Raw genomic sequence first — 22,853 nt, 5'->3', positions numbered from 1 at the left:
TTAAATGGTGCAAGATGCAGTAACCCCTGTTAAAAGTAAATGTGCAGCGCGTCGGAGCCGCAGCAGCTGGAGCGGCGGCTCAAGCACATTTGATTGTGAGCAGCTTTAGAGGCGGCGTGAAGCGGCTGAGTGGCTCAGCAGGGCTGTGTGTATGTAGGCCGTGTTCTGCATGTTATTTCCTTGAAGTCATCAGACCTACGCTCCCCCATCAGGGAAAGGCTCTTATGATAAGTGGCAGCCATGAAATATGCACAGCCTGTCGTAGCCGCCTGCCTCGCTTCACAGAGCCTCGCTTTGCTTCCTCGTCCCCTCCCTCTTCACCGCCGTCCCCTTACTACCTTTTTCTCCCCCCCCCCTTCTCACCTCCCTCCGTTGTTGAATTGCTTTCCTCTTCCCTGTCATCTGCCTTTTTCCTCTCTCTCCCTCACATTTGCTCAGAAAACCTCCCCGACTGTCACTGTCCATCGCTCGAATCTCGCTTTCTCCTCGCCACCTTCACGCCGCTCTCTCTCTCTCTCTCACTATCCCTTCCTTATTCTCTTTCACTATGACACTCACTTTCACTCCATGGACGGCAGCAGTTTGTGTCAGACAGGAACGAAGTGAAGGAAAAGCAAGGGGCTAAAATACAGAGATGAAGAGACATGGAAAAAGCTTGCAGCCACTTCCTGAAGCAAATCAAATAAACACAGTGCTATGAATCCCATTAATTCTCTTTTAAATCCTTTATTTTAGGTATACCTGTTTTTCCTGGAAAACAACAATAGCACATGGAAAGCACTGTGAGAAGCATTAGTCCTTTTTTACACATTTCATTATTTTCAGCTCGGATCACACTTTTGAAGCACCGCTCACAGAAAACATGTATCACCCTAATATGTTTAGATGTATATAAATCCTAACTAGTAAAAAGGTCAAACAAAAACAGTCGTCATGCAGATTTCATTTTGCTTCTCCTTCAGCAGGAAGGAATCATAGAGACAAAAGCACAAATCCTGGAGTAAGACTTCTATTCCTCTAGTCGTTTATAATACTGACAGTGTATATAATATGTGTATATCAACATTTGACACAGTTTATGATTATGTGTATATAGATATAGGTATTTTGACTATTATAACACAGGGGGACATTGTAATGAACACCAACACAATTATAATGGACAAGGAATGAGCTGTACGTCGTCAACGGTTACTTTCACATTGTGAATGAAATGTGAAACACAGCTGCTGAACTCATCCATCAGTTTGACTCGTATGTGGAAATATTCACATCAGAAATCAATAGCTCTGTGTTTTTACTCTAAACTGTAGTTGATGGAAAGTGATAACTGGAACTATCAGATATGTGAGCATGTTTAGCTTCTGTAATAAAGCTAAAAAGAAGAAATTCCTTCAAAAATTCAAACACTTCTATTGTGAAATAATCATAATTAAATTTAGATAGAGTATAGATATATTATATTCACAATAATCAGTTTCATAGTAGCGGAGATAGTGATTCCCATTCTTGTCAGTTTGACCCTTGCTCTCAGACAAGCACTGAACTCTGGGTAATTTCCGGACATTCTCCGTAAGCTCAAGTGAGAACACAGCAGGAGATCTTGATCACTGCGAGCTAGTGAACTCGTCTGAGGGGAATCTCCTGCTGAATTGTTCATGTGTGAAAAGCAAACTCTGGAGAAGGTCCGGACCTAATTGTGCAGACGGAAAGAAAACAGATCTGATCCGAATGTGACCTGAGCTCAGTCGCACCTGATCCAGAACGTACTTTACCCAAACACAGAGAGAGAGAGAGAACCAACACTGAATGCTTGTCATGAAGTAACTGCAGTCAAAAAGAGCACGAGTACAACAATAATGTCCAATGAACGCATCTAAAATCATAGAAATCAATTTCAAAAAGATTTTCTTCTTGAAACCAGAGTAGATTCATCCTGACACAGATCTGACAACAGTCAAACTTTGGGTCCTCAGAACTAAACAGACCCCTGAACACCTCTAACTCCTGCTGTGCTATAAAAATAACCACAACAGACGTCTTCAGCTGTAAACATGTAGAAAACTTTATCCCACTACTACTGACCTGAAAGTTCTAAATCACAGTCCCCTGATGTCCCTCTGTGATGAAGAGGAGGAGGAAGGACACCAGGTACTTCCAGACAATTTTAGCTGCACTTCTGTCTCCGGCTGAGATGAAAATGTTTCATAAGCTTCATAACCTCATAGACTTTGTACGTGAATCAGTTACACTCCTATAACCTGAGTCAATCCTACAGTGTGTCCAGTTCCGATATTTCACTCCCTTCTCCTGTTAACGAGATTATTGCTGGCTAAGGAAAACAAAAGACACAACACAGACATGTTCCTGCTGCAGAAGCCCAGCGATAACCTGTGTCCACATTTACGGCCGCTGTGGTCAGGATGGAAATTATTATTGCGGATGCAGAAGGCTACGAGAAAGAAACCAACACAGTGAGTCGAGCCTCGAATCCTTTTCCAACATGATCTGGTATTTAAATGAAAAAAGTAGGGCGGCATGCTCAGCTCACCTTCACATCACGAAAACTCTCACCAGCAGTCAGGGGTGTTGCAACAGGGGGGGGGGCAAAGCAGGTAAATGTCTGTGGCCCTGAGCTGAGAGGGAGCCTCTGAGAGCAGCTTCTAATGTTAGTCCACAGCAACAACATTACCTTAAATTCTGTGATCAGACATGTACAGGAAACTGCAACGACAACAAGGTCGGAAACACCATCCAGCCACAAGCTCTCTGCAGAAAAGCTTCATTTCAGAGGTTTAATTGAAGACTAGATCGTCTGGGATGTTTTGATATGGTTTGATTCTTTTGCCCAAGGGGGGGTTCCCTACATCCCTTGAAAGGTGCTTTGCGTGGACTATCGGTGTCGATTCGAACACATACATAGATGATTATTATTTTTCTAATTGATTTATTTCTCCTGATCGTATCTCTCTGAAGCCACTGGAAGTGAAGTGGATCTTTAAAAGACTGTTAGATAGACAGTGGGAGTGGGGGGGCTGACATTCACCACACAAACAGACGTAAACACAAGGAGCTGGGAAGATATGGACACGTGCAAGAAGTGCACGCTCTCACATAAACACACATGGTAAACAAATGCCCAGGTATCGGAATCATGCTTTTGTAAAACACAAAGAAACTAACTGCTGCAGTCTCTCATTGCTCAAATACTAGATAACAGAAAATTAGAGTAAGAAGTTATAATTTTCTATTTAACTCAAAGCTCAAACAAAGACGACACTTCCCAACAGCATTTTACCATCATGACTGGCAAAACACACACATTCAATCTGATATCTGTGTTTATATATTTGTGGCACAACTCTGATCTTACCCCGTTTGTCTCATTGGGTAAAAATATATTCCAATGTTTTCTTTTAATACTTAAAACGAGAAAGATCGGCGAGGTGCTGAGATGTGATGCTAAACTGTGGTTGGGAGAACAAGTCTTTGGCTGTTACTAATATAGAAACTCATGCACAGTATGTCAAGCATTCCAGTTTTAGCTAAGTTAAGGATAAAGAGACACAACTATTGTTATTATACATTGGATAAAAAGCAGAGCAGAAGAACAGGCCTAACTAACTCGCTGGAAGAGCCCAAGAATGAAAAAAGTTAAAGATGAAACTATGTTACATGTAAAAGGAGGAATGCTGAAGGAATCATGACTTAATTCTACCATTGGGTCACTGACTTCTTTTTGTCTATTCTTTTTAATTATGCATTCTTACAACGCTACTTTTATTATCCAAACATCTTTGTCCCTCACGGCAAATCTGACATTTAATGAAACTGTATAAGTTCGTTGTTAATCTCATAACACTGATTCCAGTTACGTTTGGCGAAATACACACAAACACTTTTTGTTCACACCGTAAACAAAACCGGGTGAAAACATGCGTCTCCTCATTAAGCTCAGATGTTGTTTAGTTTCATGTACATCATCATACACACTGAGTTTTAGCAGTAAGAGCATCTCACATCAATGCTTACCGAAAGTTCAGGGCAAATAAAACCAGCTCATAGAAACATTTTGATCAGGTGGAAGCATGAGATGAGTGCATCAGTGCAGTTTTAGACATATGTATTTCTTTCTACACTCCTATGAGGTCACCGTGACCTTTGACATTAAATCAGTTCACCCTCGCTGTAACATTTGCACAAAGTTCAAAGAAATTCCCTCGGGATGTTCTTGAGGAATTATTTTCACAAGAACACAACATTCTCTATTTAGTTTCATAGCTTTTCACCGCACACTGACGGGAGGCAAAAGTAGGACCCAGGTTGCAACAGTGTGAACAACAAATGTATGTGTGTGTGTGTGTGTGTGTGTGTGTGTGTGTGTGTGTGTGTGTGTGTGTTTAGGTCGTGGCTTCGAAGTGATTGTGACAACACAAAACATTTCTGGGATATATTAAGTGTGTATGTGTATATTCCAAGGTACAGGAATGATTTTGTGTGTTTTATGTGAGTGTGTCTATGTGTCATGTGTGCATGAGCGGAAATCAAGCCTGCTCGGCAGCAGTGGGGGTGGCAGCAGCTGCTGGGAACCCCGTGTTGATAAAGGAGAATCCCTGGAACTCGTCCTGGTCCAGGTTCTGAATCACTTCCTCATCGGGAGGGGTCAGCACGGGCGGGTGGCGCGTGAAAAAACGGTCAAAGTTCTCAGCATCCCGTCCGCACTGTTGAGGAGGATGGGGAGGGATGGAGTATAGGGGGGGAGGGGAGGGCGGGGATGGAGAAGAATGGATGGATTGGGGCAGGGGTGGGTGGGTGGGGGAGAGGTCGGGGAGGAAAACAAAAGAAGGGGAATGACGAGGTTGAACCAGGGTGTGAGATGACATTACCTGAACATGGTTTCAAATATGAAGTTCCAGTGCTCGAGGGAGCGCTTGATTCAACTCTCAGCTGAGCTGGAGGATTTACAATCACCTTCAAAGTGATGTGAATGAATCAAGTGCTCCCTTTTCAAATATTTGAAACATATTCAACTCCACTTTTAAAAACAACAAAGCCACTGAAGTCTCAAACGTCCTGTGGCAGTGCACTACGCTGGACTGGTGGGTGCAGGGACCGAAGCAGCAATTCTATTTTAGTTTATAATCAGGGGTCACATCTATAAATTGTTTTTTTCACTTTCATTTACAATTCTTATGAGATTTTATGACAATTTCTGACATATTTAGAGAACTGATATTCATGAGTGTGTCCAAATGTGGTTTCCATGGGGGCAGAGGTATCCCCTCATTCTAGTTTTGCTTGGATTTAATTGGAATTTCAAAATAGTTGCACAAGAAAATTCTGAAAGCCTCAAGTTAATGACGGCATAATTGTGGGTTCATTATTTGCTGCAGCTGTGGAGACCTGCTGAGATACGAAAACACAAATCGTCGGTGCACATACTGAGCACAGGGAACAACTGTTTAGATAATAACTTGGAATCTGCATGTTTGTCAAAATATTGAATTTCCTGTCAAGATATTTACGTCCACCAGGGAGATTAAGTTTTCATCTGTGTTTGTTGGTTAATTGGTTTGCCAGCAGGACTATGTAAAATACCTCTCCACTGATCCGCGTGTCTTATTTAGAGAACTCATATCTGTGTGAAACTCGCTGCAGCTTGATTGAATTTAAGTGGCCTGTTGAGCTTTGGCTGTTCTAGTTCATATATGACATCGAATTGTCATTTTGAATTATTATCTATTGGCTGAAAATACTGAAAACTACTCTGGTAATTGAGACACATGCGTCGTAAGAGAAGAAGATCGATGCAACGATCCAAACTTACTCCTGGCTATCTTCTCGACTGCTGACAGAGAGACTGTCCCCGTCACATTAGGTAGAATTTGTTTTCTCAAGAAGCAATTTGGGAAAAAAAAAAAAAACCTCATTGTTCATTTCAGTCCACCTCATTTCCTCCTTCTGACCACTGGGAACCAAAAACAGAGCTTATAAACCCCTGAGACCTGCGTCCGTCTAAGTACATAAAACAAGTTATTAACTTGAAAACTATATTTTCCTGACAGTGTGCCTCACGGGGACTTTGGGCCAAGCTATTCCTTTTTTTTCCTTCCATCTACATCACTGTGCTGAGCTTTAATTAACACAACAAGGATTGAATGTCCTCTGACAACATCCCCCAGAGGAAAACTACAAACTCATTAAATCTCTGTAACTCCGAAAACCAAATGAAATTAAGCCAGACTGTTTAGAGTTTGGGGAAATATGTGAAATGAGATATACACCAGGGTCAATCAGCTACTTACTTGCATTCGTTTGGGGACCAGATGGGGAGAATTTACCAAATGGGGGAATGAAATGAGCACCACAAAGTTTAGAAATATCAGTTCAGTGCAGAACACCTTGGCCAAGAGTGTGTTGGCTATTGTATCATATTCACGACCGAGGTGTGAGTTTGGTCTTGATGAAATGCTGCTTCTTGATTTTGCAGGGAATTAAATGGCGATATCTTTTATTTTTAAGTTTGTTTTGATTTAGTTCCTGTAAATAAATATAAATCCTGTGCTAACGTGAGATTCCTGTAGTGCTCTGCACACAGGTTTCATTTGAGACTGAGCTCCAGACTGAACATGCAGATCAACAGAAACAAACATGAGACAACCGTGAACACTGAGAGGACAAATAAAAATGTGTGGATGGGAGGACAGGTGGGTTGATGTGAACAGATACAGTCGAAGGATGGACTGATGATGGAGGGATGCGAAACGATAGACAGACAGCTGGAGGGACAGACTTGTTTACACAGTTACACGGCAATAATGTGAATGAAAATGATTCGAGCGTCTTTATCAGTGAAATATGAATAAAGCAGTCAGTCTGTTAGTCGGTCCGTCAGTCAATCACACAGTCAAAAGCTCAATTGTTTGACGATCAAACAGACTCTTGAAGGACATTCACAGCTTTTAAAACCACAAACAGACCATGATTAGAAAGACTTATGAAACCAGCTTCTGATCAAAGTTAGTCGACCAGCAATATGGATTTAGAAAGCATCAAACATCCGTCATAAACCATCACATACCGGCCTAAAGAAAAAGGGGTTTTTAGTCACATCGCTCAAACAAGTCTGATGGCGTCGCAGCGAAAAAGATCAAAAAACACCTTCAAATGATAAAACTGAACCCCAAAACTTTCTTTCATGCAGGGTAAACACAACGGTGCTTCAAAAACTGTTCTCCTCAGTGGGAGGAAAGACGGGAGGCGAGAGAAATAGCAAGTGACAGTGCAGAGGGGTGAAAGACAAAAGATGTTAGAGAGATGAGATCAAACAGAGAGAAGAGACAGATACAGAAGGTGAGAAGATAGAAGAGATCAGACGACATGTGTTAGTAGTCACAGCAGAGACACACACACACACACACACACAACTCAGAGCTGAAGGACAGCCAGGAGGTCCTTAATGTGACCTCAGACACACGCACGCACGCACGCACGCACACACACACACACACACACGCATGTGTACACAAATCCCCAGCGGGCCAAGACAGCTGCATAAAAAACTAAGGAAAAACTATTTAGCAGCAGTGTGGCCTTAGGCTGCGTTAGTGTGTGTACATATTATGGTCACATTAGTGTGTGTGTGTGTGTGTGTGTGTGTGTGTGTGTGTGTGTGTGTGTGTGTCTCGCAATTTTCTGTCCAAACCCGACGAGGTGGAGAGAAAACTAAGCCCGATGATTCTCGGTTTCAGGCACATGTAGAGTAACAAAAAGTAGAGAGCTCAGCCGACGTGACCAAACCCAAACTGAACCCGATATCATTTCACGACGTTTGCCTGAACCCAGCTCGTCACGTCGGGTCCCGTCTGTACCGCTGTGCACCGACTCCCTGGAGGGATCCTCTAAACTCAGTCTCACCCCAGTGAAGACAGAAAGCCCTTCAGCTCCGGCAGAATGACGCTGCACCAAAATGTTGTGCTTTGGTTCGACAGCTGAAACCGATCGAATACACATAAAGTCGTTGTCATCTTCCTCATCCAAACTCACATTCATCACTGCACCTTCCTCACCACGTGTCAGGTATCATTCCTAACACCAGGCCGGCTCTCATCACCGCACACTCATCCCTCCCCCCAGTGTCTCGACTTACCTGTGTGAACTTCTCCATTCAGAGGAGGGGAGAGAGACAGAGGCACCACATTGAAAAAGTGAAAAGATGATAAAGGTCACACGGACAGACCACAGTGTAGAACAGAGGAAGTTAGAATGAAAGACGGGAGTGAAACATTTTCCGCCACCACAACAATGTGACGCTCTGAGCAACGTCTTCACCAGGAAGAGAAATCAACCCTCCTGGTCTCTGCTGTGGTGGCTGGTGACTCATTTCCCCCCTTTGGGCCTCGTCCTTATTCGGGGTCAAGTCAGGTTAAGTGTGGTCAGACTTACAGCTCTGGGTTTGAATGGGGGCTGCACCTCCTTGTTCTCTAGTTTCTCCCAGTCCATGTAACGGAAGAAGCTGTGCTCCCTGATGTCTCGCTCCCCCTCCGGACCGCAGCCGAGCCGTTTCGCTGGATGCTTCGTCATCAGCTGGACAAGCGGAGAAAGACGAGAGTGAGTTATTTCCTGTCTCCGTTTCTTCACCCGACGTAACCTCCCTGCTCTGGGCTATTGTTCACGTATAAACAGCTGACATTTCTTTCACTCCACTCCACGTGTGTCGTTGAGATATTTCAGTCTAGATAAAAGAGGAGCAACATTTTCATAAAAGTGCCACGCTGCTATCACAGCTGACAAATTAGCTGCAGAGTCGTTTCTTTCTTAGCACCTTTGCAGACAGTAAAAAAAAAAAAAACAACCTGTGAGCATTTTCCCAGGATTTACGTCCACATGGAACAACGTCCCCTCGGCTAAACTTTCACACAAAATTAGCATCAAGGTTAAATCATTTATCCGCTTGAAGGACAATAATGCTTTGCTCACTGACAGCAGGAGAACACCTTTAATTATCACATGTGAATGATGAGTGGGGGTCTTCACTCCCAGTATTTACATTAAGTGGTGGGCAGACTCGTGAACCACACATGTATCATTAAAGTTTCATTTATTCCCGTCTCTTTCCCTCAGCGTTCCCTCCCCTGATTCAGCCTTTCATTTATCTCTGTTTATAAATAAACATCATTACTATTATTACTTCTTCACCTCTCTTGTTTGTATTTTCTTCCGCTTAACCATCCATCCATCCATCCATTCCACTATCTATCACGTTAGATGACCCTCCCTGAAGACCCCATACGAGCTTTCGAGCCACCGCCTGCAGACAAATGAGCTGCTAGTAATTTTCTCTTTTTTTTTTTTTTTATCACAGCAGTTTTTCCACCGGCATAATGAAGAAACAGAATGGGGGCCTGTGACGTCAGTGTGTAGGTGGGCTGTGCCTCCCCCAGGAGCAGCCGTCATAACTCATTACATTACAACTAAAATAACATGTTCCATGGGTCAGTCAACCTTATAGTACACACACACACACACACACACACACACACACACATGCAAATAACTGCACATACACACACTGGCTTAACAGGAATGGTAAAGAAAAACAGTTAATACATAAGAATAGTTTGTTTCTAATAGTTTCTGCAGAATCATTGACTACGTTTACAACATTCTGATAATAACCTGTCACGCTCATGTAAACAGCATTTTCTGATGAACTCAACCTGAATAAGGTCATAAACTCACGATAATCAATAATTCAATAAAGGTTTTGTCTAACTCTACTGCAGATATTTTATTCTGGATTTAAATATCTCTGTCCAGACGAGACACCATTGCTGGTTTTGAAATACGGATGGTGAGTGTGAAAGTGTTTGCGCCCCTTCAGATCTACACTGAACTCATACATGACTTTTCTCATGGTAATACCTGAGTGTTACTGTTCAATTATTGTGCAGGTTTTTTAAAAAACATTTTAAGTTTTTCCCTGATCTTCACACAGACCTCATTTTAGTTTGGTCATTTAAAAACAAATACATGTGTAAACCTTCAATTAGAGCCAACACTGTTGCTTCAGTTCACTGACTGCGTCCTCTTCCTTGACGAGAACTGAAGACTGAACTTTACATGATGCTTTTTTTCTTTTTCAAAATGGAAATATCTTGTAGCGTTTAAAAGGAAAGCTTCATATAGTGACACATGCACGCACACACACACACACACACACACACACACACACACACACACACACACACACACACACACACACACACACACACACACACACACAGAGTTAACCCAAGCAGTGCTGGCAGGGCACAGTGGGAACTGTGGGGGTGGACAGAGGCAGCTTTCATGCTCCACTGAAGATCCACCGTTGTAGCACTACAACCCAGTTATCATCACTAATACATATCCACAGAATGTGTGTGTGTGTGTGTGTGTGTGTCTCACTGAACACATTTGTCATCACTTTGCCTATAAATTCATTACAAGAGCGTGTTCAGACTTAAGTCATCTGAATGTATGTGAGAATGTGTCTGAACTCATGCTTCACTGCGTGTTGATGTTAATATGTGTGTGTGTATGTGTGATTGTATGTTATTGTAGATCTGTGTTAGGCCGGAGCTTTAAAGACGATTATTTCTTTCACTCGTTCTCCCTTTCGTTATCAGGCCCTTCGTCACGGCAGTTGATGTCACAGTGACCTTTGACCATCACATTATAATCAGTTCATCCTTGAATCCAAGACAACATTTTTTAGTAGATTTGAAGAAATTGCCCACGAGGGGGACGAACAGACGGCCACCCCAAAACACATAACGCCTTCCGGCCTTGGCTGTCTGCGGCGTGGAGCCAAAAAAGTGACACCCACCATATTAATGAGCAGAAGTAGTAGCTTTAAACTTTATTGATCGACTGTGTGTGATATACACTGAAGTAGAGGAGTGCTTCTCTGGAGCTCCACACAAGAACTCAGCTCAGAGTGCAGATGAATCATATGAACTCTGGAGAGAGACGACCTGCTGCGGATTAAAGGACTCAGTGTACATCTAAACATTACATGCACTGGCCGACGTGTGTGTTGCTGAAGCCAGTGAAGTGTGGCGTCAAGAGAAGAGACAAAGAAATGGTGGTTTGATAGAGAGGACCTATCTCTGTTTATAACACACACACATACACACACACCAGCTGGGACATGTCAAAGCATCATTTGGTGCTGTTTTTTTTGTCTTAAGGAATTTCTGAGCGCACTGCAAAGACTTAGGCTATTAGAGCTGTGCAGTGTGTTTGTGTGTGTGTGTGTGTGTGTGTGTGTGTGTGTCTGATTGAGAGGATGTACAATGAAAAAAGCCAAACAGCAGCTTAACAATGAACACTGCAGAGAGAGAGAGAAGGACAGGAGAGGAGAGCGTTATGACACAGAGAGAGAAAGAGAGGGAGAGTAAAGAGGGAGACAGAGAGGGAGGATGAGAGAGAGGGAGAGATAAGCAGGACAGATAGCCAGAGTGAACAATGTTGTTTCACTCCAAATAAATCTTCCTTCACAATGGTTTTAATTACGCAGATCATTTTGATGTCCCTCTCTTCCTCCTTCTATTCCTCCTGCTTTCTTTTTTCCTGCATCCTTTACTCAAATTTATTACTCTCCAAGCTCTCTGTGTGTGTGTGTGTGTGTGTGTGTGTGTGTGTGTGTGTGTGCGTGCGTGCGTGTGTGTGTTTACACTCACCCCTTTACAGATAGCGACAGCTTCCTTGGACATCGACTTTGGATAGGAGACGTGATGCTCCATGATTGACTGAAATAACTCATCCTCATCCTCACCGTCAAATGGAGGCTGGAGAGTTGAAGAGGAGGAAGAAGAAGAGGAAGAGGAGAAAGAGTGGATATTTAAACAGAAAACTTTTTTTGTGTAGAGTCCTTTCAACAAAAAGCTGAAGGTCTTTTAATCTCACAAAACACAAGATCCACCCCAGCTGAGATATCCAGGATTTGAGAATGTCACATTTGCTCTTATGAATGATTTATACATGAGACAAAAACTCATATATATAATTTAATGCCTGACCTTTCATTAGAAAATGTCACATTTTAAAGGCTTCGATAATGACCGTTTGTTTTTTTTCCACAATCAGCCACAAACACAAATGCTGATTAGAGAAGTCTGACTCACACAAACACATTGTTTGAAAACACACACACACACACACACACACACACGGTAGCACACACACACAGAGACCAACCTGCCCAGCGAGCATCTCATACAGCAATACACCAAAGGCCCACCAGTCCACAGATTTACCATAAGGTTGGTAGGCTATGATCTGAAATATAAAACACTTTGTTCAGTAACGTTGCCATCATTGCTAAAATCACAGAAATAAGTGAAGGCAGCGATCCTGAAAAATAACAAACATAATGACAATAATAAACAGAAGTCGAGCCTCGCCAGGCTTTGCTTTTGTTTTATTAAAGGTTGATCATACATGAAGACTCAAACTCTGTTTTAATACACTTTACAAAGCTCCCTTTAGGGGCAGACACACTTTACCTCGGGAGCTATATAGTCTGGGGTTCCACAGAAGGTCTTGGTGGTGATTCCATCGTTCATATTCTCTTTACACATCCCAAAGTCTGCGATCTTAATGTGGCCCTCACAGTCCAGCATCACATTGTCCAGCTTCAGGTCTCTACAGGAGAGAAACACGACGATGATAACGGGAAAGAACAAGAGGATCCAAGTTTATGATGCTTATAAACGGCCATTTCTTTATCTTTTCAATTGTTGTGGTGCGGAGGTTACCTGTAGATGATTCCCTTTAGGTGAAGGAAGAACAGACCAATGCCTATCTCCGCAGCGTAGAATCTACACACACACACACACACACACACACACACACACACACACATCAAGAAACAACAACATTAATTAGAAAGAGTCTGAGGGAAAGGACAGGGGGGAAACAGAGGGGTAATTTGTGTGCACATGTGGGTGTGCGTATCAGTGTAAAGGTCAATGCTGTCTCTTCAAGGCCAGAGGGCAGCTGATAAGATCAACAGGAAGAGTCTGGACACATTGACCACGCAGTTAACTATGTTTGCATGGGCGTGCACAATCAGTGCCCGTCTGCACATACAAGATGTCGAGAGGCATTTTGAAGACGTGGATGGCGGTGCAGAATCTGCAGAGGGTGTTCAAAAGTTTGTTGGAGTTTTTTTTGTTATCTGTGATCAGACGCTGACGCTGCTGCGGCAGGAAAAGAGGCGTTTGTTTAAGGCGTCAGGATTCTCGGTGCAGAATATCCTGACTATTGTCTGACAAATAAATTACACCCAGCACAACATGCTGATGGCCTTTGATAAAAGAGTTGTTCACTCCGTTCAACTTGCCCTTTAGCAGTCTAAACCTTCTGCCAAATGGAAGAAACTCTAATTCCCTATAAAGCAGATGAAGGGCAAACTCTTCCACGGCTCTCGCTTTGCCCGACAGCCCGCTTGTCAAATACGTCGGCCCGGTGGTTTGGCTTGACACCGGCGATCTCGCCAGCCACCTCAATTATATTCTGCAGCTTTGGAGGTGTTCTACCACACGCTGAAAACTCTTAAGAGCGGCTGGATTACTTTCACGTGCACTGGGGCGAACAACATATTTCATCCCCAGGCACTGCTTGGGCTGTTCATCCATCACCTGAGCCAGTCAAACTGCTGATAGCTTGTTCAATGTGATTAAAAATATGTCACTAAACTGGGAAACACCCATGAGCTGAGGATTAAGATTTTGTGTTTATGATGGCATAAAAAGGTATCGCTGCTTTTCTTCTACAACTGCTGCTTTGTGAGTCTGTGTGTGTGTGTGTGTGTGTGTGTGTGTGTGTGTGTGTACTCACACAGCATGTGGCTCTTTGAACTTGCCAACCTGCTGAATCTGATACATGAGATCTCCACCGTTTATGTACTCCATGACAAAATACAAACGGTCCTGCGGAGAGGTAGAAGGGCAGACAGAGACGGAAAAAGTCAAATAATCGTAAAGCAGACGAGAGGTCAGTAAGAAATGTGATGATAGTGGAAGACGGAGTGTGAGCAGCTGTCGGGGGGGGGGGGGGGGGGGGGAGGTAGCGACGGGTCACACGAGAGGAGATTAAAGCATGGATGCAGAAGAAAGAGGGCGAATGTGACATTAGAAGTGAAAATGGGGGGATAAACGATAAAGAACGAGGAAGAGGACAGTGAGAAAGAGGCGATTGGGCTGTCGTCCGCAGCGCGTCCAATCACTCTCGAACTGAGGGGACACAGCAACATCAATTTAAGAGCCAATTCTTCTCCATTATCTATAGAAATTGGCAATAAAGTGCAGTATGTGAGAGAGCGTGGAGGGATTTGGTTTGTGGCCTTGTGTGTGTGCGTGTGTGTGTGTGTGTCTGGAGAAAATATTGTGCGGTTTTGTGAGTCAGGACATTTAATGTTTGTTTGTGTGCGTGGGGGCATCGTTGCCTGCATTGCTTGATAAGTTCGCTCCATGTTTGTGTACAGTGTGCACTGTATGTGTGAATAAAATATATTAGTGCGTGCACTACACATCATATATGGTATGCATGTGTCTATGCATGCATGATATAATTGCCTGCTAAGTCCCATACGTACGAAAGCCCTTCTCTGGTCGGAGAATTAGCTCTGAGGACTGCAGGATTAGCTTCTAGTGTGTGTGTGTGTGTGTGTGTGTGTGTGTGTGTGTGTGTGTGTGTGTGTGCATGGAGGTCAGGTCAACCTTTAGACTTTTACTACAACCTCAAATGGATGTACAATAATTAATTGAAACATAAATGTGTGAGTACGTTTAAGCAGCATGTGAATGTACATGACATGAAGTTGTTGCATGAAACCAATGAGCTATATTTACTCCTCTGTTAACTCTATGATTTCTATGGATTATGTGTCAGAGGATGAGCATGAATCAAATATGAATGCCGCCTGTGTGTTCTAGCTGTGAGCTGGTGACAGCAGGCAGGGTGGCTGCTGTTCCGACCACATCGCTCCACAGCAGTGCTGCTGTGCCCTTCAGCAGGACACCGCACAGCTGATCAAATACAATGTGAGTGTGTGGAGGGACACACGAAGGGTGTCACTTCATCCTCTGTGTGTGCACGTGTGCAGGAATGTATCCAACCAAATGTTTTAGCATCCAACAGGAGTTCATACAATCGCCTGCACACATGCACGCAGAACGCAGGCACCCACTTGTGCCAGGATCCAGTCTGGGCTAAATTTACACTGGTCTGATATCAAACTTCACGGCCGATGCTCGATTGAATGAACTGGAGGGAATCTGTGATTTTTGAGTCAGCTGCTATGAATCCTGATCACAAATCAGAGCGTTGCTTCAAATGATGATTCAATCTACAGTGTACTACCATAATTAGTAATAGTGTATAGTAATAGTAATTGTTTGGGCCGATGGGTGAAGGGTTTGTGCAGCCTACGGTTTTTGCTCAAGGTATATTTTGGGTGTGGGGGCAATCTCTATAAAAGGTTTCTTCTTGTGAATATTTAGAATCTGCAGGGAAGGGACACATTTGAGCAGACTTTTAATCTATCTGCATTCTTATGCAGTTGACGGTTCCAAGTAGAGCTGGACTAAGTATCTCTGTTTGTGTTTTCTGTGGAGAAACATTTGACTCTTATGATACAAGAACAGAGTCTGACTGTAAACAGAGTCAACAAACAAAAGACTGAGTCTTGGCCCGGACATCCACTGTGGACCGGTGGCCGCAGAGGTTCATTCTTGTCAGACGATAGTCGATGAGATCTGAGATTCCCAAAAGACAAAAAATACCCAAAAGTTTGAAAAGATGTCGAAGGTGATCATTACATAAAAATATCACGTACCATAGTCTGGAAGGTGGAGTGCAGTTGTGTCAAGAACGGGGGTTTTCCAGCCAGCGCCAACACTCTCTTCTCCACCATGGTGCACTCCACATCATCATCCTGAATGACTACATCCTTCTTCAGGATCTTTACTGCGTACAGCTCCTCCGTCCCCTTACGTTCCGCCAACATCACCTAGAGGAGGAGAGAGAGGAAAGGAGCGAGACGATGTGAAACACAGGAAAGATAAATCCATCATGATTTAAAATCTTAAAGGCAAATAACTTCTGTCCCATCACCTGGAAGGAAAGAAGGATGCAGTGAAAGACAGAAAGAGGGATAGAAAGGACAAGGACAGGAGGCAGACGGAGATAGGAGAGGCAGAGAAAGCAGCAGACACAGTAGAGGTTCTGTTAAGGTCAGGGATAAAGAAGCAAAGTGATAAAGAAGAGCTTCTCTGACTGTTTTGGGTTCGAACGTCAAGGCAGAAATAACGAGAGTAAGGACGGGTGGGGGGGGACTGAGTCATCATTTTTCAAGATGTCACCTGAGGAGAGAAAACTGAAAAAAAGAAAGGTAGGACAAAGAGGAAGGAGGAGATTAAACTCTCCTTTACAGAGTGTTATTATAGCCATCTGGAAAGTTTACTCCGTCTCGAGTTGAGGAGAAAAACGAACTCTGTGACTTCGTAATGACCTTCGACCGTCAAAATCAAATCCGTTCATCCATGTGAAGAAATGGGAGGAGGTGTCGGACGGAGAGAGGGAGTGGACATTAAGAATCCTATCCCACAAATAAAATTTTCACATACATTTTCTGTTGCTGCTGAACTGTGTGTGTGTGTTTGTGTTTGTGTGTGTGTGTGTGTGTGTGTGTGTGTGTGCGCGCGCGCTCGCACTCAGCACATAAAGTGTCTTGTAGCCAAGGTCTTTTCATCACCACTTCTCCCCTTTGCTGTCTTGATTTCTCCTGCGTTTCTTTCCCTTTCTCCTCTCCTCTTTCCTGAAAAGAGCTGCTGGAAATAGCCGACCGAATGTGGGTCAAGTCTCAGCTCGCAGGTCGTCTCATGAAAGTAAAAGCAGGCAAAGTAAAAGCGGGCTCGTGACCCAGCGGGTCGGAGGAGTTCATCTCTCTGGACTGAAATATGCATGGAGGGATTTTATGAGCAGCTGTGACTTTAAGGTGTCTGTGTGTAAAGTTCACCTCCGCACATTAAGAAAGTGGAGCTTTAAAGCAAAAGTTCAACATTTGAAGGAAAATACACTTTCTCATGCGAATGAAACGTGAATATAAAAAGACTTCATTTTGATTTTGCAGAGTCCCACTAAAGCTCCCACTTTCAAGCATCAGTTACAGCAAAAACTTCTCTTCGAGGTTTAAAATGCGTCAGATACCTGGTTTTCAGTTTCCCTGCAGTGTGAATTATCAGCACAGATATGCAGCGGCACCGTTTCCACATGTTCGACTACTCGCCTGACTGCACGGCTCTAATAAAAGCAGTCTTGAACGTTTTATCTTAAAACAAGTGTGCGAGCAGGCAGGAAGAATGTGGAAGTAGAAAAACGGCGAAGCCTTTCCATTGTGCGGCTAGCATGGTGTGTTTGTAGATTCCACCGGGCTAATTGAGTTCTGGGACCTCCACAAAAGGAACCGTCAACCAATCGTATTTCTTTTTTTAAGCACTTTAATTACATTTCCATTGTTAATTTGCATAAAACACCGGGTGAACCTCGCGAGCGGGAAACATTTGCAGCCGCACAACGGCTCAAGTTAAGTTGGGTTTTATTGATTATGGATCAATTTAATATCACTTGTCAGACACAGACAAGCCATTGTGAAGGATTTGAAGTGTCTGTGAGCAACGAGCAGATCTATACGACCCGCTCACTCGTTATAAGTGGCCTTAAATAAATGTCTTAATGCTCAATGATGTAAATGGAAACCATAACATGTTCATTATTCTCCCCAAACCGTTCAAGAACAGAGCAATAAGAGTGACCTTTCATCCACTTCCTTCCACAGGAGACCGGAAACTTAGCTTTACTGTTTATGTCTTATAAATATTCAGGTATGTTAATACAGAGGGTTAATTGGGTTCAGGAATCTACAGGGAGAGCAGTGCAGATGGACAGAAAGCTGTGTGTGTGTGTGTGTGTGTGTGTGTGTGTGTGTGTGTGTGTGTGTGCATAGAGGGCAGCCACAGTTCAAGAATGTGCACTATAATATTCAGCATTTAAGTTTTAATATCCATTGAAGTTCGACGTATGCAGGTGGCCATTAATTGAGAGTGTGTGTGTGTGTGTGTGTGTGTGTGTGTGTGTGTGTGTGTTTGTTTGCATGGACTCATCCCATATGGTGCCAGTGTGACTCTATGTAAATACAAACTCTATGAAGTGAAATCAGAGAGGAAAGACGCCATCTGGCCTGAAGCTGGTTGTATGCAGCCACAAAGACAAGGACGAGACCAACGGCAGAGAGAGAAGACGCAAAATCACCAGGTTTCAGGAAGAAAAGTCGCCTCCACAAACAAAAGGATGCACGTAAACACAAGCCACCGCTGTCCGTGACGTCAAGCAGATGTTGTTTCAATCATTTCAACCTTCTGTGTGTTTTCATACATGTCACGATCTCGTCCAGGGTCGATCACAGTGTCACTTACACACCGGCTACTCTTACCGCTGCGTGTATGTTTGTGTGTGTGTGTGTGTGTGTGTCACTGTCGACCCGTTTTTATCCAAGAAAAGTGGTTCAGGGTCATTTGACAGAACAGCAGACCCGAGGATATTAACTGTCATGTGTCGTAAATGATGCCAGGGTGTTTTCTCTGCTGACCTTGCAGAGTGAATTTACCCAGAGAAAATAAATGAAACCTCTCTCTGCTGCACTGCACTGTGTTTTATTATGGTGGGCTGTGTTGCATCCTTATAATCGTCACATATCATGTCATCTGTTCAGTCATCACTGTGACAAGGTGTAGTTCATGTCAGGACCCACGTTGGTTTTTGCAGTTGTGTTTTTTTTGAGATGTGTTATTGAGATGTTTGTATTGCATCTATCTACACGACAAGCAAATATAACAATATGTCACGTATAAAGTACTATACTTTTATTTTAGATCCATTTGAACGGGATAATACAGAATGACCCAGAACAAAACAAACAAAGTTTGACCGAGCTGCAGAGACAATACTGAAGTATTTAAGTACTGGACGATGAGAGTAGAAATCCATACGCAGATGTGAGCTGATATGAAGCACTTGCTTGTCACGTGCGGAGTCATGACAACAGGCTACAGCACTTTCATGTGACTGTCAATGGGATACTGACGTGTGTATGTTTTTATAACACTGAAGGTCCACAGTGAAACGTGAGCAGCAGTATTGTGATGCAGATGTCCTCAGACACTGGAGCAGAGAGCTCTGCGCTGAAGGTACCTGCCTCCCACGCAAACTCAGAAAGCATTAGGATAACACACACACACACACACACACACAGACACACAAACACAACGTGAGCATCTGTTTGTGTTTGTCTCCTTCTCTGACGTACTCAATAATGTGTGTGTGTGTATCTTTATTTCTCATATCAGCTGGTATTAACACCAGCTTTGTGTGCGTGTATACGATGTATTGAGTGCAGTCTCTGGCTGCACACACATTCCATCCTGTGTTTCTACTGAAGGTGTGTACTCATGCGTATCTGAGCACGTCTCCGTGTGTGTGTGTGTGTCTGGTATTCCGGTAACGATCGTGCCTTAACTCAGTCTCTCCACATTGACGCATCAGTGTGGCTTTAAACGCCCGTTGCCATGGAAACAGGCAGCCAGCATACAGGTCTGGTAACACAGACAATGGTCTCTCTCTTTCTCCCTCTGTCGGTCACTTGCCCCCTCTTTTTCTCTCTCTCTCTCCACCCTGCTGCTCTGCCCATCCTTTACCCAATTTTCTCCCTCTGTCTCTCTCGCCCCATCCTCCCTTTTCTTTCTGTTTCTCGCCTCGATTTTCATTCATTCATGTCAGCCTTCCCTCGCCAAGGCCCCCCCCCCCCTCCCCTTCTCTCCCCCTCAACCATGCTTTCATCCAGTCTGACGTTTTTACGTCTCGCTCAATTCATTCATGTCAACCTTGCCACCATCCCCTCACATCTCTGTCTCTCTCGCCTTTCATCACTCTCTGCTCTTGTCACGTCATCCTCTTCGCCCCTTCCCCTTCATCCATCTCTGTCTACCTGCGCCTAATCTCCTTCATCTCTATCCAGGACTTTGTCTTTCTTTGCTTTCCTCTAAGCTCCGTGTGTGGATCCCTGTGCGTTAGATTAGCGAGCTCTAATACTCAGCCAAACACAAAACACACAAATGCTCATGGAGGTATTTATCATAGCAGGTAGTTAGATTGCTGATATTCAACTGTGCCTGGCTGCTACATATCCTGCATTTGTCCAGAATGAATTTAGCCTGTAAACGTCAAGCGTAGTATAACAGCAGGTCAAGGAAGTATAGAGAGTTCACTCAGTAGGCGATCTGCTGAATTATGCTGAAACCTGCCTGCCTGCTGTGGACCGTAGCATCTTTATGGAGGTTTTAACAACGCAGGTAGGATAGGGGATTGGCTGAGAGGGGATGGCAGAATTGACAGGCTATCAAGGGGGATGGATTTTTGGTCATTTTGGTTTAAAGTGGATACAAATCAATATCAATATAGATATATTTAAAATTCAAGTTTGTATTAACGATATCTCAGAAATGATTCATTTTTTATTTGCTTCCAAGTGGAAATACTGTACATTTAAACCCACCCTGCCACCAGCATCTCAGCTGATACATGTGTCTAAACATGTGTTGACAGTGACCAGACTGACACAAACACACATCAACACCACAGCCTCACCTTGCCGAAGCTGCCCTTTCCCAGCACCATCAAGAAGTTGAAGTCAGCCAGCTTCATGCGATCTTGGTTGCCATTGGAGTCGAAGCGGGACGCAGCATTGGCCGACTTGCCCTCTGTGTTCTTGCCTGGACCAATTTTAGCTCTCTAGAATGAGGAAACACACAACAGGGGACACGATGAGACAAACTCGCAAACATTCAAGGACACTAAGAGGAGGCACATGAAATATTTGGGTGATATAGGCGTTTTTAATATAGAGAGAAGAAACTTTCCTGATGCACATTTGTCCTGTTCTGTGATCAGAACCTGCAAACATCTGATCTGATCTAAGAGCATTATTTATAATATATTTGATATATCAATAAATGATTTAATCAATTTTGATACAAAAATCATAATAAAGATTATTATAACACACCATCAGGGCTGCTGTGACTCTGCAGTTTACTTCATCTGGCACAAGGAAATTAAATTTATCATTTGAATAATTTAGTTTGTTGTTTCAGTACAAACACAACTCAGGCTTTCATAGCTTTCATATCGGCAAACATGAGGAAAAGACCTGGAAAAATCATTAAACATTTATATCTTTAGCATGCCAGGCACAGAATGGCTCTTTTTGAGAAAAACAGAAATACATGCTTCTAATTATCTTGATGCACTTTTTATTGAAAACCCACACACACACACACACACACATAAAAACACAGACACATTTAATAGTTTGTAAAAATTAATAAACCATAGAGTGAGAAAGGAAAGGTGTAACAAACAGTGGGACTTATGACAGTGAAACCTTAAAACACAAAATGTAACATAACATTTCCTAAAATCAAACACTCAACTATTGCCTGTGACGTCTCATTTCCAAAACTTTAAAAGCTCAAACAAAAACCTTTTTGGTTGTAAATCAAGAAGAGGAATAGACTAATAACTTAATAGACAAAAGTTTTCATGCCTTACTTCCATTTTCTTTTATTCCTAATTTATTCTGTACAGGCTCTTTACTCCTAAATTCACGCTTTCCATAATAAATGCAGCCTCCCTGTGTGTCTGCCACTCACAGTTCACTCATAACTGTCACCACTTCCCTTGTTTCTGTCCTTCAACCACTCTCTCCCACTCACTCTGCAAAATTTTGTACATCTCTTCCTCTAAAATAATTCATTTCTATTTCATCTTTATAAATTTGGCCTGTGTCTCTTGACTCTCCATTTATTCATGTCTGTCACTCTCAATTTATCCGCCTCTGCCTCGACCTTGTCCTGTCTCTGACATAAGAAACTTCCATTATAATCTTATTTTCCACTTTGTTAAGCCGTGCTACAATTTAAAAAAGGATCTTAAGATATTTAACAGAGTGCCTGCGCACTCAAGAACAGACGTACGTGATGAATACATCTTATCTTATCCAATCTTATCTTAAATTTCTAATCCACATCCTCTCCCTCTGTCCTGTGCAGTAATTTTCCCTCTGCCTTGGAAATTGACAGAGTGAAGCATCAAACTACTCTGCTGCTCCCTGGACTGTTTGTTGTGAGCCGTGTATGTGTGATGCAACCATACGGCTTTCGACTCATCTACGGATAAAAGGCTCAATCTGTCTCCATCTGTGGTGACATCACACGCACACGCAGGCGCAGGCACGCACACACACGCACGCACGCACGCACACACACACACACACACACAAGCTAATGCACTTGCGCTCATTTAATTCACCCCCTGCATGAAAAAGAAAATAGAGAAAAAGAGGAAAGGAAGGAAAGACAAATAAAACCAAGAAAGAAGGTGAGGGACCAAATAAGAAAAAAGTATGAATGAAAACATAAAGACAAATGGCGTCTTTGAAGGCAGCCCGGTTACTGATTGCGTTGGACTTTACGTTGTGGCGCACCGGGTTAAAACTGCAAACCTCCATCTTCTCTGTCCCAGCGTCACAGTATGTTGTTTGCAAAATGTTCTTCAAGCATCACGGACGGATACTGGATCATTTTTACTGATGCATTTATGTGTTATTAAACTAAGTAGCAGTAACCTGTGTTCATTGGCTATAGTAATTTAAACTATTTTACATACAGCAACATACATACAACAATGCA

The 22,853-nt window shown here is 43.1% G+C and overlaps 1 protein-coding gene across 2 annotated transcripts in view; it reads right to left on the bottom strand.

The window, feature by feature from the left end:
- The window catches only part of prkcbb (protein kinase C, beta b), a 64,099-nt gene that overhangs the window by 4,387 nt on the left and 36,859 nt on the right, over nucleotides 1-22,853 (bottom strand). Inside the window, exons 9-17 of one of the 2 annotated variants that reach the window (XM_069525599.1) lie at nucleotides 20,752-20,895; nucleotides 15,887-16,060; nucleotides 13,888-13,979; nucleotides 12,804-12,866; nucleotides 12,552-12,690; nucleotides 12,244-12,324; nucleotides 11,727-11,834; nucleotides 8,446-8,586; nucleotides 711-4,721 (exon numbers count right to left, since the gene is read on the bottom strand). In XM_069525599.1, the coding sequence (XP_069381700.1) occupies nucleotides 4,545-4,721; nucleotides 8,446-8,586; nucleotides 11,727-11,834; nucleotides 12,244-12,324; nucleotides 12,552-12,690; nucleotides 12,804-12,866; nucleotides 13,888-13,979; nucleotides 15,887-16,060; nucleotides 20,752-20,895 (1,119 nt within the window). In that variant the 3' untranslated portion in view covers nucleotides 711-4,544. Of the gene's footprint in view, nucleotides 1-710; nucleotides 4,722-8,445; nucleotides 8,587-11,726; nucleotides 11,835-12,243; nucleotides 12,325-12,551; nucleotides 12,691-12,803; nucleotides 12,867-13,887; nucleotides 13,980-15,886; nucleotides 16,061-20,751; nucleotides 20,896-22,853 lie in introns of those variants that run through there. The other variant, XM_069525600.1, reaches the window with a different exon arrangement.

This window comes from Paralichthys olivaceus, chromosome 5, assembly GCF_024713975.1.
Source record: "Paralichthys olivaceus isolate ysfri-2021 chromosome 5, ASM2471397v2, whole genome shotgun sequence".
In the NCBI taxonomy this organism is placed as follows: Eukaryota; Metazoa; Chordata; class Actinopteri; order Pleuronectiformes; family Paralichthyidae; genus Paralichthys; species Paralichthys olivaceus.
This window is presented reverse-complemented; position numbering and strand designations above follow the sequence as displayed.